Here is a 14,808-nt window from a genome sequence, read left to right as displayed (position 1 = left end):
TTTGGGGCCCAGCACAGTGGCACGTGAATGCATTCTGGTTCACTGACGTGGAAGCTCTCCAAACCTCATCCTTTTGGGTTTTTGTGGAGGCTCCATTATGTAGACATAATTGATTAACTCACTGGCCATTGGTCATTGATTCAGTCTCCAGCCCCTCTTCCCTCCCTGGAAATCAGGGATTGGGACTGAAAGTTCCAACTCTGTTCTCATGGTTGGTTCCCTTGGCAGCCAGTCCCCCCATCTTTAGGGATTTCCCAAAGTCACCTCATTAACATAAACTTACTTGTGGCTGAACAGGGCTTATTATGAATAACAAGACACACTTCACCTTTATGGCTCTGGATCAGTTTCAGGAACTAAGGACAAAAGACCAAATATTATAAAAAAGGTGCTCCCATTGCTGTATTGCTTAGAAAAGTCTAAGGGTTTGGGGAACTGTTGAACTAGGAACAATGGACAAAGACCAAAATGTATGTTTATTATAAATCACAATATTAACAGATATATAGTGGGGTTTTTTTAAGTTATATGTAGTATTAGTTTGTTTGCTAGGGCTACCCTAACATATACCACAGTCTGGGTGGCTTAAACAATAGACATTTATTTTCTGTAGGCTGGAAGTCTGAGATCAAGGTGTTGACAGGGTTGTTTCTCCTGAGACCTCTCCTTGGCTTGCAGATGCTTTCTTCCAGTGTCTTCACATGACCTTCCTCAGTGCATGTCTGTGTTCTAATTCATCTTCTTATAAGGACACCAGTCATATTGGGTCAGGGATCACCCTAATTACCCCATTTAACTTAATTACCTCTTTTAAGACCCTGTCTCCAAATATACTCATATCTTGAGGTACTGGGGGTTAGTATTTTAACACATTCATTCGTGAGCAGACACAATTCAGCCCATAATGCAAAGAATTGGGGGAAAAAAACGGAAATGTAGAGATCATCTAGGACAGTACTGTCCAGCAGAACTTTCTGTGATGATGAAAAGTTCTGTATCTTTGCTGTCCAGTATGGTAGCCACTAGTCACGTGTGGCTGTTGAGCATACGAAATGTGCCCAAAGGGACTGAGAAGCTGAAATTTTACTTTTATTCTGAGCAATTTAAATGTAAATGGCCACATGCAGCTAGCGGCTAACATTTGGACAATACACAAATAATGACTGAAATAATTGTGATGTAGGCTGAGTTCTCAGATTCTTAATGGACTTTGCTACATACAGATTGTAAAATAAAACCTAGAGAAATAAAAAATAAAGCACTCTCATTTTTGTTCTTTTTCCTTTTATAAAGACAGTAATCTTACTTTATAATTGTGAAATTTTCAACAAATATGTTTTAGAAATATTCAAAATCATTTTTTCTGCTCTTTAATTTTTAAGAGGTTTGACATTTGCATGTATCAAGTGTTTAAATTAGTTCAGTAAGATTTTTGTTGTCAGATTGTAGAGTCCATTTAAATAAAACTAACATCTGTAGCAGAAAGATTGGTAGATGGTTTAAAAATCTGTAATTCAGTTAGGGCAGGTGAATTGGTGCATGGTTTACTCAGAAAATCTGAACCTGGAAAATCATTCCACAAAAGAAGAAATGGAAAGAGCTTTCTTTTTAAGGATAGAAATGGATTAAATTAATAGCTTAACTTATTGTTTGATTTTGTCCTTTCATGTTTGATGAAGTTTTTTCTGTAAACTTTAGAAAATTTTTTAACTTTTCATTTAAAACTAATTTAGACTTACAGAAAAATTGCAAAAACTGTACAGAGAATCCCCATATACCCTCATCCAGCTTGTCTTCATGTTAACATCTTACATAACCATAATATAATTATCAAAATCAGGAAATTAACATTGATATAATGCTACTAACTAAACTACAGGTCTCAAGTTTCACCAATGTCCCTTTTCTGTTCTAGGAACCCATCCAGGATCCCACATTGCATTTAATTATTTCTTCTTAGTCTCCTCCATTCTGTTTCTCAAACTTACCTTTTCTTGACACTTTTGAATTGTGCCCATCAGTTATTTTGTAGAATATATATGATGTTTTTTCAAAATTGGAATGATGGCTATGCATTTTTGGGAAGAATGCCACAGAAATGATCTTGTTATGCTGATATGTCTTCTTACTGGTGATGAGCTCTAGAAATCTTGATGATTGAAATGATGCTTTCTTTTATACAATATATATTAAGATTACTATAAAATATCAATCCACCAAAACATTTGCTCTGTGATGCAAATGACTTTTTAAAACCCAAAATGCTGATTAAAGAAAGCTATTATCATCACTAGTTAATGGGATGAAGTTAGTAGAATTTCACTAATAGGAATAAACTGTTCAATAATGAGAAAGAGAAACCATCTTTTTCTTTCAAATGAGGTAATCCTTTCTTCATTGGAAAGTTAAGAAGGAATTATCAAGAGAGGGGTCTTCCCACCTAATGGAATTGTCTTTGTAATAGAAAATTATCTTGGTTGAGATACTTAACTCTGGGTAACTTATCAAGTAGAACATTAAATGAGGAAAAAGGTGATTGCTTTAGTTTTGTTCTATAAGTGACACTGGAATTCTATCAGAAGTTAAGTTTTTAGAACCAGTTTCTAGGTCTAGCCTATCATATGACCTGAATTCAGTTTATTGCAGCAAATTTTGTATTTGGGGCAATTAAAAATTCTGAATAAGATGACGTAAATCAACAATTTCAAAAGAAATACTGTATTACATGTTCCAGACCTTATTGACATTGAAGCATCCTCATATGTTTTATATGAAGGAATGAAATTGTACTTCAGGCTTTGATGCTCTTAAAAAATATAGTACGTTGTTCGGTTTTGTTTATAGATATTTTTCAAGATATAATGTTTATTCCTCAAAAGAGAATGGGTAGAATCTCTTCTGCAGATACTTGTATCTGTCATAAAGAAGGGAACTCTTCCACATTAAGCCTCCTACTTTGGTAGCTTTTATATTTCTTTACTTGGTAGGTTTTATTCACTAGGAACATTTCAGTGAAATATTTGTGTTTTTATTCTTTTTGGGTTGTTTTTGAAACATTCATGGATTATAAACCAAATAATAGAAGTGAGTACTACTATTCTCTTCAATGTAACAATATTCAGCGTAATGGGTAGAATTTTCTTTTATTTTAGTTCAGCAATCAGCAAACATTGGGAGGCTGAACTGGCTACCCTCAAAGGAAATAATGCCAAACTCACTGCAGCCCTGTTGGAGTCCACTGCCAATGTGAAACAATGGAAACAGCAACTTGCTGCATATCAAGAGGAAGCAGAACGTCTGCACAAACGGGTAAGTTCAGGGCTGCTATCGGTAAGGATTTATGGCTAACAGATTTTCTTGATCAGAGGAAATTTACATGTAGATTCAGCACAGGAACATCTTATGGAGATTTTTATTGGTTATCAAAACATATATATGGTTTGTATTATATGTTTATTGGTTAAGAAAAATATTTTCTGCAGTTTAATGGGAATGAAGAATATACAGCTTTTGGAGTCCAAACACCTGATTTCAAATTCCTGTTGTGCCACTTATTAGCTGTCTGACCTTTGGTAAGTTATTCCCCACTTTCTGCTCAGTATTCTCATCTATAAAATAGGAATAATAACATAGACTCTGTACAATTCCTGTGAAAATTGAGATACTGAATAGACATGTAATTCCACTGAGTTAATGATGCTTTTATTATTTTATTTTATTGTTGTTTCTTAAAGAAACAACAGTAAATTTGAAAAATACAGGTAGAAAATTCTTTATAAAAGTTGGTAACAATACAAATATGGGGCAGTAAAAGAAAAATCAGACATCACAATACCATTAATATCAGAAGACTAAACAATTACTTAATAAAGAAGGTTTTTATTCAAAGCATATGCATTCACCCAATAGGAAGCAGATGCCACTAGTTTCTGTTTTTCAAACAGCTGCCAAAGAAGTGAACCCCATAGACAAAAGGAAATGGACTTAGAGCACAATTTGAGGAGTGTACTTAGTGGCCAGGATGACCAGGGAAGTAAGATACAAGTTGAGTAGAGACAGGAGGGAGAGTAAGAACCCTGAGTAAACACCATTCTATCCTAAGTATAAAAGTCAACTCATGAGGGGGAAAGAGGGAAGTTGTTGTTTAATGAATATAGTGTTTCCATTTTGCAAGATGAAAAGCTCTGGAGATCTGTTTCACAACAATGTGAATATACTTAACGCTACTGAACTGTACATTTAAAAATGGTTAAGATGATAAACTTTTACTGTGTTTTTTATTGTGCTTTTTACCACAATAAAAAAAATTAACTTAGGACAACTGATTCATAATCCAAAAAACATTCATTGAGGAGCTATCCTTTTTATGTATTCCCTGCCCTTGAGGAATTTTTGCTTTAAATAGTCAATTGAATTTTAAAGAATTTAAGAAACAAAGTATTTTTATTTACTCACATAGTTATAATTTCCAGTGCTCTTCTTTCCTTCCTGTAGGTCTGAATTTCCATCAGGTACCATTTCCCTTCAGCCTGAGTAACCTCCTTTAGCATTTTTTATATATATTTATAAATATATATACATATATATTTTGTCTTTACTACAGGTTGCGTTTTCCTATTTCTTCACATGTCTAGTCATTTTTGGTTGTATATTAGATATGGTAAATGAGATGATGTTATAGAGCCCATAGATTCTGTTATCTTTCTCTGAACATTCAGTGTTGAGTTTTGTTTCAGCAAGCAGCTAAGTGACTTGTATAGTCATCCCTTGGTATCTGAGGGGGATTGGTTCCAGGACTGTCCACCCCCCCACCCCCGCCACCTCCTGGATACCAATATCCACGAGTGCTCAAGTCCCTTATATAAAATGGAATAGTACATTCGTCCCTTCGTATCCATAGGTTTCACATCCACCGTGGGTATGGAGGGGTGACTGTACTTTGAAGTTTGGGAGGTATAGACTTATGCTTTACTAGTTGGTTTATTTCCGTTTTGTTCTTAATTCTAGGGTGAATCCTTGAGTCCTGGAAAATCTTTATTTCTAAGGCATAACCCTTCTGGGGTTTCAGTGGGAAGCTTAAGGTGCTTGCTAAGACCTAATTTGGTGGGACTCTAACCTCAAAGTGTCTTCTTTGTGAGAAGACACAAAGTGAGCACTACCACGGCTTAGCTCTGTCAGCCTTCTAGCTTTTCTCCCATACCCCTGAACTCCTTGGATTCCTACTTTTACATGTTCAGTTCAGAAGTCAGCCATAGATTTAAGGGGTTTCTATATGCTTTTTAGAGGTCTTTTTTTCATACAGTTCCCTGAATTTCTAGTTGCTTAAGCTGTTCTGAGGCATCCCAAACTCCTCAGACTCCTTGAGAAAATAAGATCTCAAGTTTTTGCTTGAGTTCTAGTCAAGCAACTCAGCCAGACTGCACAGTGCCTTCAGGCAAAAAGATGTGTAAATGTGTATCTCACCCAGTATGATGCTTTCTTTCAGTCTTTTGCCCAATTTGGTCATTCACCAGGGCCTTCTAACAGTTGATGTTTACATTTTGCCCATGATTTGCAATTGTTATCTGAGGGAAAGGTGATCCAGTACAAGCTACTCCATCATTATCAAAACTAGAACTCCTCGTGAGGAATATACTACCTAATTAAAAAAGCAAAGAAAACTAATATATATTAAACAGTAGGGAAATAATTCCCAAGATTTTTGAACAGATGTTCAGTGTTGTGGACCAGAGGTCAGCAGAGCCTTGAGCACTTGAGTAGATAGGAATGGCTTTCTGGAGAAGTGCATTCTGAGCTGAGAGTTGAAGGTTTGGTTAGTTTTGAATGGTTTTCGGAGGTAAGAGAAGACATTCTTGTTAAGTCAACAAGAAGGATATGAGCATGGTTTGTTCTTAGGACAAGGAGATTTGCCTGCTTTTAGTTGAAAGTGCATAACTAGGTGTCTTGAGCAATGAGATGTTTAAGTAGTTTGTGGCTAGCTTATGGAGGACCTGAGAGTTTAGATTTGATGCTATGAAAAAGATGAGCCATTGAAAGACTTTTAATTGGACAGTCACACAATGAAAGATGGTTATTAGCAGTTTGCAGAAGAGATAAAAATAGACAAAGGATATAATTAGGTCCCCTGACAGGTCATTGTTTTTGTTTACACCTGGATGATAAGGGTCTGCACAAGGCTATTAGAGCATGAATAGAAAGCAAGAAAGTGATATGAGAGGTAGAGTGACAGAATATGGAGTTTAATTCAGTATTTGGAAAACGTGAGGGAGAGAGATTTGCTGTTTCCTTAGTAGTCTACAATTTATTATATTTTAGTCAATTAAGACGTATGAGATCCTGACATGTGTAGAGAGCTTTGATAAGGTGTGTGTGTGTTTATGTTGACTTCTGTCTATTTTGACTGTTTTTGGATGGTATAACTTTTAGGGATAATACCGTTCTCTGTTCTCTCAAAAAATAGCAAGTGAACATTAGAAGTTACGTTGCTCTCTGGACCCTCAGTAAATTTGTACTGAGTAGAGAACTGTTCTCTTTTGCTCTAAGAACAAATTGATGTGAAGATATTCTAGTATCAAATGATTTAAGTTGTATTTTAAGCATATCTTTTCTTCCAGATTCCTTTACATTTTAGAAATGTCTTTGAAAAATTTTTCACTTCTGCAAGGCCAGTTTTCAGAACCCATATTTAATTTGAAGGCTACAGATGGAGGGCAGATGGCTGATTTTGGATTTGTTTTCAGAAGAAATTTTTAAAGAAGACTTTCGTTACAGGGGTTCTCTACTGTCATTAATCACTTAATTTAAGTTTTCCTAACCTTTTCATGACCAAGTCTAATTATTTCCTTTGGTCTTTTTCCTTAGTCCCAAATTGATATTTTTTTTTAATTTTTAAATTTTATTTATTTATTTTTGTCTGCATTGGGTCTTCGTTGCTGCGTGCAGGCTTCCTCTAGTTGCAGCAAGCGGGGGCTACTCTTCGTTGTGGTGTGCGGGCCTCTCATCGTGGTGGCTTCTCTTGTTGCGGAGCACGGGCTCTAGGCACACGGGCTTCAGTAGTTGCAGCACGCAGGCTCAGTAGTTGTGGCTCTCGGGCTCTAGAGTGCAGGCTCAGTAGTTGTGGCACAGGGGTTAGTTGCTCCATGGCATGTGGGATCTTCCCGGACCAGAGGTGGAACCCGTGTCCCCTGCATTGGCAGGCAGATTCTTAACCACTGTGCCACCAGGGAAGTCCCCTAAATTGATATTTTTTAAAGAATCAATTCTATTCATTCTACTCTGTCAGTATTTCTCAAAATTAATTTTGATATATTGATTCAAAATTCATTAGTCACCTATCAGGGACTTATATGTCTTCAGCAAGAAATCCTTTGAAATTGTTGTGTAATTTAACCTGTGTTCTCATTTAATTTTAGGTTACTGAGCTTGAATGTGTTAGTAGTCAAGCAAATGCGGTGCATACCCATAAGACAGAATTAAATCAGACAATACAAGAATTGGAAGAGACGCTGAAAGTGAAGGAAGAGGTATTTGCTACTTCTCACTTGTCTGTAATCTCACTAAAATATGTGTACAAACATTACAGTCTATGTCAGATTTAAAGGTACTTTATGCAGTAAGGTCAGGTTGTGGGGTGTTTTTAGGATGAAATTTTTCTTGAGTGATATTAAGCTTGTTCATATTTTTCCCATCCCTGTGTCTGTTGTTATGAACTACAGTGAGGCAGTCAGACTGAGATACTGCCTCTTGCCTTCTGTATGAGAGTTGCATTCATACAATCAACAGAAAACCATTAGAAGTTAAATGAATTTTACAAGCTGTTCCTTTCTCTAGTTTCCAGTCAAAAGATTTAATATCCCAGGAAAGAATTATATCAACAAAGCTTGAAGCAACCTTAAAATGTTCAGACTGCTGTTTCTTAGCAGTGCTGTACCAAAGCAACCAAGCTGATTTGTTGCTTAAGATTATGCTGTACTAGACAACATACCCATAAAGATGAATTTACCCCTTGAAATCAGTATAAAGGAATTTTTTTTTTTAACTTTGGTTTTTTTATTTATTTATTTATTTATTTATTTATTTATTTATTTATTTATTTATTTATGGCTGTGTTGGGTTTTCGTTTCTGTGCGAGAGCTTTCTCTAGTTGTGGCAAGTGGGGGCCACTCTTCATCGTGGTGCGTGGGCCTCTCATTATCGCGGCCTCTCCTGTTGCGGAGCACAGGCTCCAGACGCGCAGGCTCAGTAATTGTGGCTCACGGGCCTAGTTGCTCCGTGGCATGTGGGATCTTCCCAGAGCAGGGCTCGAACCCGTGTCCCCTGCATTGGCAGACAGATTCTCAACCACTGCGCCACCAGGGAAGCCCAAAAGGAATGTTTTTTAAGTCATCTTTTTTCTACGGACTGGGACAATAATTTCAGGGAAAAATAAGGCCTTCTCTTTCCTTGATATAGTTAAAATATCGTTAAAGACATTGCTCTACTTTTTCTAGGAAATAGAAAGATTAAAACAAGAAATTGATAGTGCCAGAGAACTACAAGAACAGAGGGACTCTTTGACTCAGAAACTACAGGTGAGCTATAATAAAATTTTTATTCATTTCTGCATAAATGAGAGTCATCAATCATTCTTTCACTTAGTAATGACTTTTTTTCTGCAACTCCATTTTGTAGGTTATTGGTCACTTTTCTTTTCCAGGACTTCTGATTCATGCCTGATCATTGATTTTTCAAATATTACTTGATAACTTCATCTACATAGCTTATCATCATAGACGGTCGTTTTATAAATTGTCTTTAGTAAATTATTTTAGAAATGTCTACTTTTTAACATAAAAAGTACTCTGAACTTAAAGAAAATTTCTCAGATGGATTATATTCAGTTTTGGAATTCTGCTCTTTTTTTTTCACTCTGAACTAATGTATGAATTACAGCAGTAGTTGTGCCCTAATGGAAATCAAGGTAGTGTTCTTTTTCTTTCTTTGCCCTAACTAATTTTACTCACTTTTCTCTGCATAAATAGTACGCTTCCTGACTCTAATTCACATATACATATCCTGTGTCAGTGGTAATCAGCCTTGGTTGGGGAAAATTTCTCAAAATTACAACCAAAATCTCCTGCTGCCAGCTCAGGCACTTTTCTTATACCCCATGTCCTCAAGAAGGGTTAGGACCACTTCAGGGTTTGGAGTAGTTATAAATGTATGTATAAAGTGATGAATTTGGGACAAAGGGTGATAAGTGGGACCTGAAAGCCTAGGATTGGAAATAGTACCTAGATTATTATAAGAATGACCAACACTTATTGAGTGCTTACTATGTACCAGATACTGTGATTTACTTATATTATGCATTTAATCCATAGAACAGTCATATGAGGAAACTAAGGCTTGGATAAGTTAACTTGTCCAACCTACATTTAAATGAGCGCAAATTCTGTAACAGAGACCCTTCATAAAACAAACAGTTTCTTTATATGAAATGAGATATTTCCTTCTTTCTCTCCCATCACTGACTTTCAGCAGTCTGGGAAAAATGAAGTTGCTTGTTTTGGTCTGCCCTATTAAACAGTGTTCCTATATTTAACCATTTGTGTAGATTAGTGGTTCTCAACTGGGGGTAGTTTTGTGCCCCAGGGGACATTCAGCAATGTGTGGAGACATTTTTGATTTTCGCAGCTAGGGTAATGGAATTGATATTTAGTAAATTGAAGCCAAGGTTGCTACTGAACATTGAATTATCCAGCCCAAAATTTCAAGAGTGCCAAAGTTGAGAAATCCTTGGTGTAGAATTAAAATATGAAGCATGTAATCAGTGCTGGAAGAAATGGGAGAAATGCAGGCTAGTTTTGTCTTTTGTTTTGGTTTGGCTCCCCTTGTTTAATTACTTGCTTTGATACAGGCAGTTGCTAAGCACTTACACATATTAGCTCTAACTCTCACAGTAACAGGTATGGTATCCCCATTTTCAAAGAGAAGGCAGCAGTTTAGAGGTGTTAACAAGTTTAATTAAAGCACTTAGAAAGTAGTGAAGCCTAGATTTGTTTTGATTCTAAAATCTCTGTTCTTTCTGCATTACCACACTGTTTCAGCAGCCAAGCATCCAAGCCATCCCTAACAATTCTTGGGAAATTTTTTTTCAGTTATGTATACATTTACATTGTCCCAGAGAAACCAAGAAATGATTTATTCGTATCAAACTTCTAAATGTATTTCATCACTGATTGAGCAGTAATTGAATTTTACAGCTGGCACCTAGAATTGTGACTATCAATTCTTACCTGTTCTTTCACTGAATATCAAAAATACTTATCAAGACAGCCTACCTGGAATAGGACAGGGAAACTTCCAGAAAACCTAAGGGTGAATTCTAAAAGGCCAAGCCACAGAAATAACCTGTATTTTTTCCAATTTGAAGAAAGTTCCTCCTTTATAGCCTGGCCCCTCCTACCTAAACATCTGCTTGTCAAAAGTTCCAACACTCTTGAACCTCCATTCATAAATTCAGTCCAAAAATTGGGATCATTAAATATTTGGAATGGTAGAGGAACTTTGAAATTGCAGTGCATGGATTTGGATTGTAGGTATGAATATGGATAAAAAATTTGTAGTTATGGGTAAATTAAAAATAGTATGATATGATTTTTCCAATTTGCAAGTGTTTTTTTCCTCAAATGTCAATGTAACATATGCTCATTGTAAAAAATTTAGAAAAGTGTAATTTAGCAGGGAAAAAAAACCCCATAATCCCATCATCCTAAGGCAAGTGTTTAGAATTTAATTCCCCCAATGTTTCTTTGGATAACTTTTTCTTTATGTGAGACATATAGATACCAATTTGTTGTCTTACTTTCCTAACTTAACATTATGTCATAAGCTGCATATGTCATATGGCTGTATAGTGTTCTCCTATATAGACGTACCATAATATTCTTCCAACATTCTTACAGGGATGGTTATTTGTTTTCAGTGTTAGCTGTAATAAATGATGTCATAATGAATCTTTTTACATAATCCTTGCCTTTCTCATTATTTCTTTAAGATGAGCTTTTTAAGAAGAATTACTAGGTGTCAATGTTTTTAAATTACTTATGCTGAGAAATTGATGTCAGGAACAGCAGGATACCCTCTGGATATTGGTCTCCTCCCATCTTTGCTGTCTGATAAGGAACAAAGGGGTAGCTTACTATTTTTTTAGTATTATCATTTTTTTGATTACGAGTTTTCCATATGCTTATTGTCATCCTTCTGTATCTTGGAGACACCAAGTACATTTTCACCTTAGAGTACCTGGTGTATCCTTGCCTGGAGGTCTAAGCCCCCAGATCTTCAAATGCACTGGTTTCTAATGTAATTTAGGTCTTGGCTCACATGTTAATTTCTCTGATTTCCCAATTTAAGCACTACTTTGCAGACCACCACGCCCCCTCCCCCAGTACTCTTTATAATATTACCATGTCTTATTTTCCTTGTAGCAGTTATCACCGTATGAAATGATCTTGTTTTTTTTTTTTTAATTTTTAAATATTTATATATTTATTTACTTATGGCTGCTTTGGGTCATAGTTGTGGCATGCAGGATATTTCATTGCAGCATGTGGGCTTCTCTGTAGTTGTGGTGCGCGGGCTCCAGAGTGCGCAGGCTCAGTGGTTGCAGCGCACGGGCTCCAGAGCACGTGGGCTCTGTAGTTGTGGCACGTGGGCTCTCTAGTTGTGGTGCACAGGCTCAGTAGTTGCGGCATGTGGGACCTTAGTTTCCCAACCAGGGATCGAACCCGCATCCCCTGCATTGGAAGGAGGATTCTCAACCACCAGGGAAGTCCCAATGATCTTGTTTTTTTAATTTATTTTTAAACTTTTTATTTTGAAGAAATTTCACACTTACAGAAAAGTTGCATGAATAAGACAAAGATTTTTCATGTACCTTTCACCCACATCCCCCAGATGTTAACATCTTTGCCATATTTGTTTTGTTTTATCATTATGGAACTCTCTCTGTATATATTCATATTTTTTTTCTAAACGTTTGAGAATAAGTTCCAAATATGCTATCCCTTTGCCTCTAAACACTTTAATGTGTATTTTCTTTTTTTACATAGTTAATTTTTTAATTAATTTTATTGGAGTATAGTTGATTTACAATGTTGTGTTAGCTTCTGCTGTACAGCAAAGTGAGTCAGTTACACATATACATATCCACTCTTTTTTAGATTATTTTCCCATATAGGTCATGACAGAGTACTGAGTAGAGTTCCCTGTGCTATACAGTAGGCTCTTATTATCTATTTTATATAGAGTAGTGTGTATATGTCAATCCCAGCCTCCCAATTTATTGCTCCCCTTTCCCCTTTGGTAACCATAAGTTTGTTTTCCACATCTGTGACTCTATTTCTGTTTTGTAAATAAGTTCATTTGTACCATTTTTTTAGATTCCACATATAAGCGATATCATATGATATTTGTCTTTCTCTGTCTGACTTCACTCAGTATGACAATCTCTTCAATGTGTTTCTTCTAAGAGTAGGACAGTCTCTTAGATAACCATCAAAATCAAGAAATTATCTAAAGACTTTATTCAAATTCCCATAATTGTCCTAATAATCCTCTTTATAACAAAATTTTTAAAATTGTTTTTCTGGTCCAGGATTCATTCCAGGATCACAAGTTGCATTTAGTTGTCATGTCTATTTATTTTGTTGTTTAAGTTGTCCCAGATTTGGCAAGTGGGAACCTTTTTAATCCTGCTTCTGTGTCCTTTGGATGTGACCCTATCATTTTTTAAAGAACTTCATGTTTTAGCTCAACTAGATATTCCTAGTTGTATTTATCAGCTCCAGCCTTGAAATTAGCTATTTCTTCAAAGAAAAATTTTTTTTAGCGAAGTTTGGCATTTAGAAACCAAGTTCTGGGCACAAGACATACCTTTTGCTATTGAGATGTCATTGTTTCTAGGCTCTATTAATGATCAGAGCTAGAAGTACACACATAGCACATTATGTCCATTACAATAGCTATATTGAAAAAAACAAACCTGAAATCATACTCATACCTCCCACTGCAGTCCAGTACTATGGAGTTCATTTTAGCCTTCCCCATTTTCCTGTTAGTAACTCCTTTCCCCAATATTGTTATAAAGCAGAAACTAACACACCATTGTGAAGCAATTATACTCCAATAAAGATGTTAAATAAATAAATAAGTAAATAAGACACAAAAAAAGAAACCACAATATGTTTATTTGCTTGCTTAGTCCTTGAAAGCACAGAAAGTAGTTTCTAATTGATACCACTGCCAAAACAACAACGACAACAAAACTCTACTGACTAGAGATCAGTATTCTTTTTGTCCTTAGCCTGTGTTCAAAAGTTAGGTTAGTTCTTCCACTCCCCCTTTTCAATTGGTTAGTTATTCATTTGAAACACACTTATGTTCATTTGTATCTTATTATATTCCATTTTAGTTTCTTCTTCCCCATCCTTCTTTATTTCGTATTTGTGTGCATTTACAGAGCGTATGAAACATTAACATGGTTCTAAAAATCAGAACTATTCAGGAAGATATCTTCAGGGACACGTCATCCTGTCCAATCCAGTCTACCCCCATTCTTGCCCCCCATTCCCAGCTGCCCCCTGTGGTAACCAATCTCATTAGTTTCTGGTTTAACCTTTCTGTGTTTCTTTTTACACAAATGAACAGATATGTCTCTTTCTTAATTTCCTCCCCTTTTTTTCCTATGCAAATGCTAACATACTCTAGATTACTCTTCCGCACTTTGCTTTTTTTTAATCTAAGGTATGTCCTGGAAATCACTCTATGTCCTGTCAGTTCATAGAGACCTTGTTCATTCTTTTTTTTGGCTGTATAGTACTTCATTTGCATGTGTGATAGTTTTTTCAACCACACTCCTTTATATGGGTATTTAGGTTGTTTCCAGTATTTTGCAGCGGTACTACAATGAGTAATCTTGCACATAGGTGTTTTGTTATTGTTGGAGGTGTATCTACAGGGTGAACTCTTAGAAGTGAGATTTCTAAGTGAGAAGATCATGTAGTCAAATTCCTCTCCATGATGGGTTGTGCCAGTTTTCCCTTGTATCATCAGTGTGAGAGAGTGCCTGTTTCTCCACAGCCTCACCGACAAAATGTGTTCTCGTACTTTTTTAACTTGTGACAATGTATGATAGGTGAGAAATGATAGTTTTAATTTGTGTATCCCATATTATGAGTGAGATTAAACATCTTTCATAAGCTTAAAGGCCATTTTGGTATCTTTTTGTACCTATGTAGATTGTGTATTCTTGTTTTTGCCCTTTTTTGGTCCTTCTTCCACAAAATTTCAAGAGTTCTTTATATATCTGCAATTATATGTTACAAATATTTTCTCTCAGTTTGTCAATGTTTTTTGACTTTGCGTAAGATGGTGGTGTTGTTTTATGTAGTAGTCAAATATATCATTCTTTTCTTTCATTGCTCTAGCTGTCAATCATAGTTAGATAGCTCTTTTCCAAACTCAGATCACTTAGGAATCCATCCATATTTCCCTTTAGTACTTCTGTGGTTTCATTTTTTACATTTAGATCTCTGAGTCATTTGGGGTTTGTCCTTCTGTGTGTGGTGTGAGATATGGATCTAACTTTATCTTTTTCCAAATGTCTATCTAGTTATCACTACCATTTATTTAAAACTTTATCCTTTTTTCCAGAGATTTGAGATATTCAATTTCCATGTGTGTTTTGGTGTATATCTGGACTTCCTATTCTATTCTACTAGTCAGTCTTATCTATTCCTAGTACCACAGTGCTTTAATTGTAGA

General features: G+C 35.8%; 1 protein-coding gene across 2 annotated transcripts in view; it reads left to right on the top strand.

The window, feature by feature from the left end:
* HOMER1 (homer scaffold protein 1) overlaps positions 1–14,808 on the top strand; it is a 125,328-nt gene that overhangs the window by 95,891 nt on the left and 14,629 nt on the right. For both annotated transcript variants that reach the window (XM_068535561.1, XM_068535562.1), the window contains 3 exons: positions 3,153–3,309; positions 7,413–7,523; positions 8,490–8,570. In XM_068535561.1, coding sequence (XP_068391662.1) covers positions 3,153–3,309; positions 7,413–7,523; positions 8,490–8,570 — 349 coding nt within the window. The remainder of the gene's footprint in view (positions 1–3,152; positions 3,310–7,412; positions 7,524–8,489; positions 8,571–14,808) is intronic.

Source organism: Eschrichtius robustus, chromosome 2 (assembly GCF_028021215.1).
Source record: "Eschrichtius robustus isolate mEscRob2 chromosome 2, mEscRob2.pri, whole genome shotgun sequence".
NCBI lineage: Eukaryota > Metazoa > Chordata > Mammalia > Artiodactyla > Eschrichtiidae > Eschrichtius > Eschrichtius robustus.
This window is presented reverse-complemented; position numbering and strand designations above follow the sequence as displayed.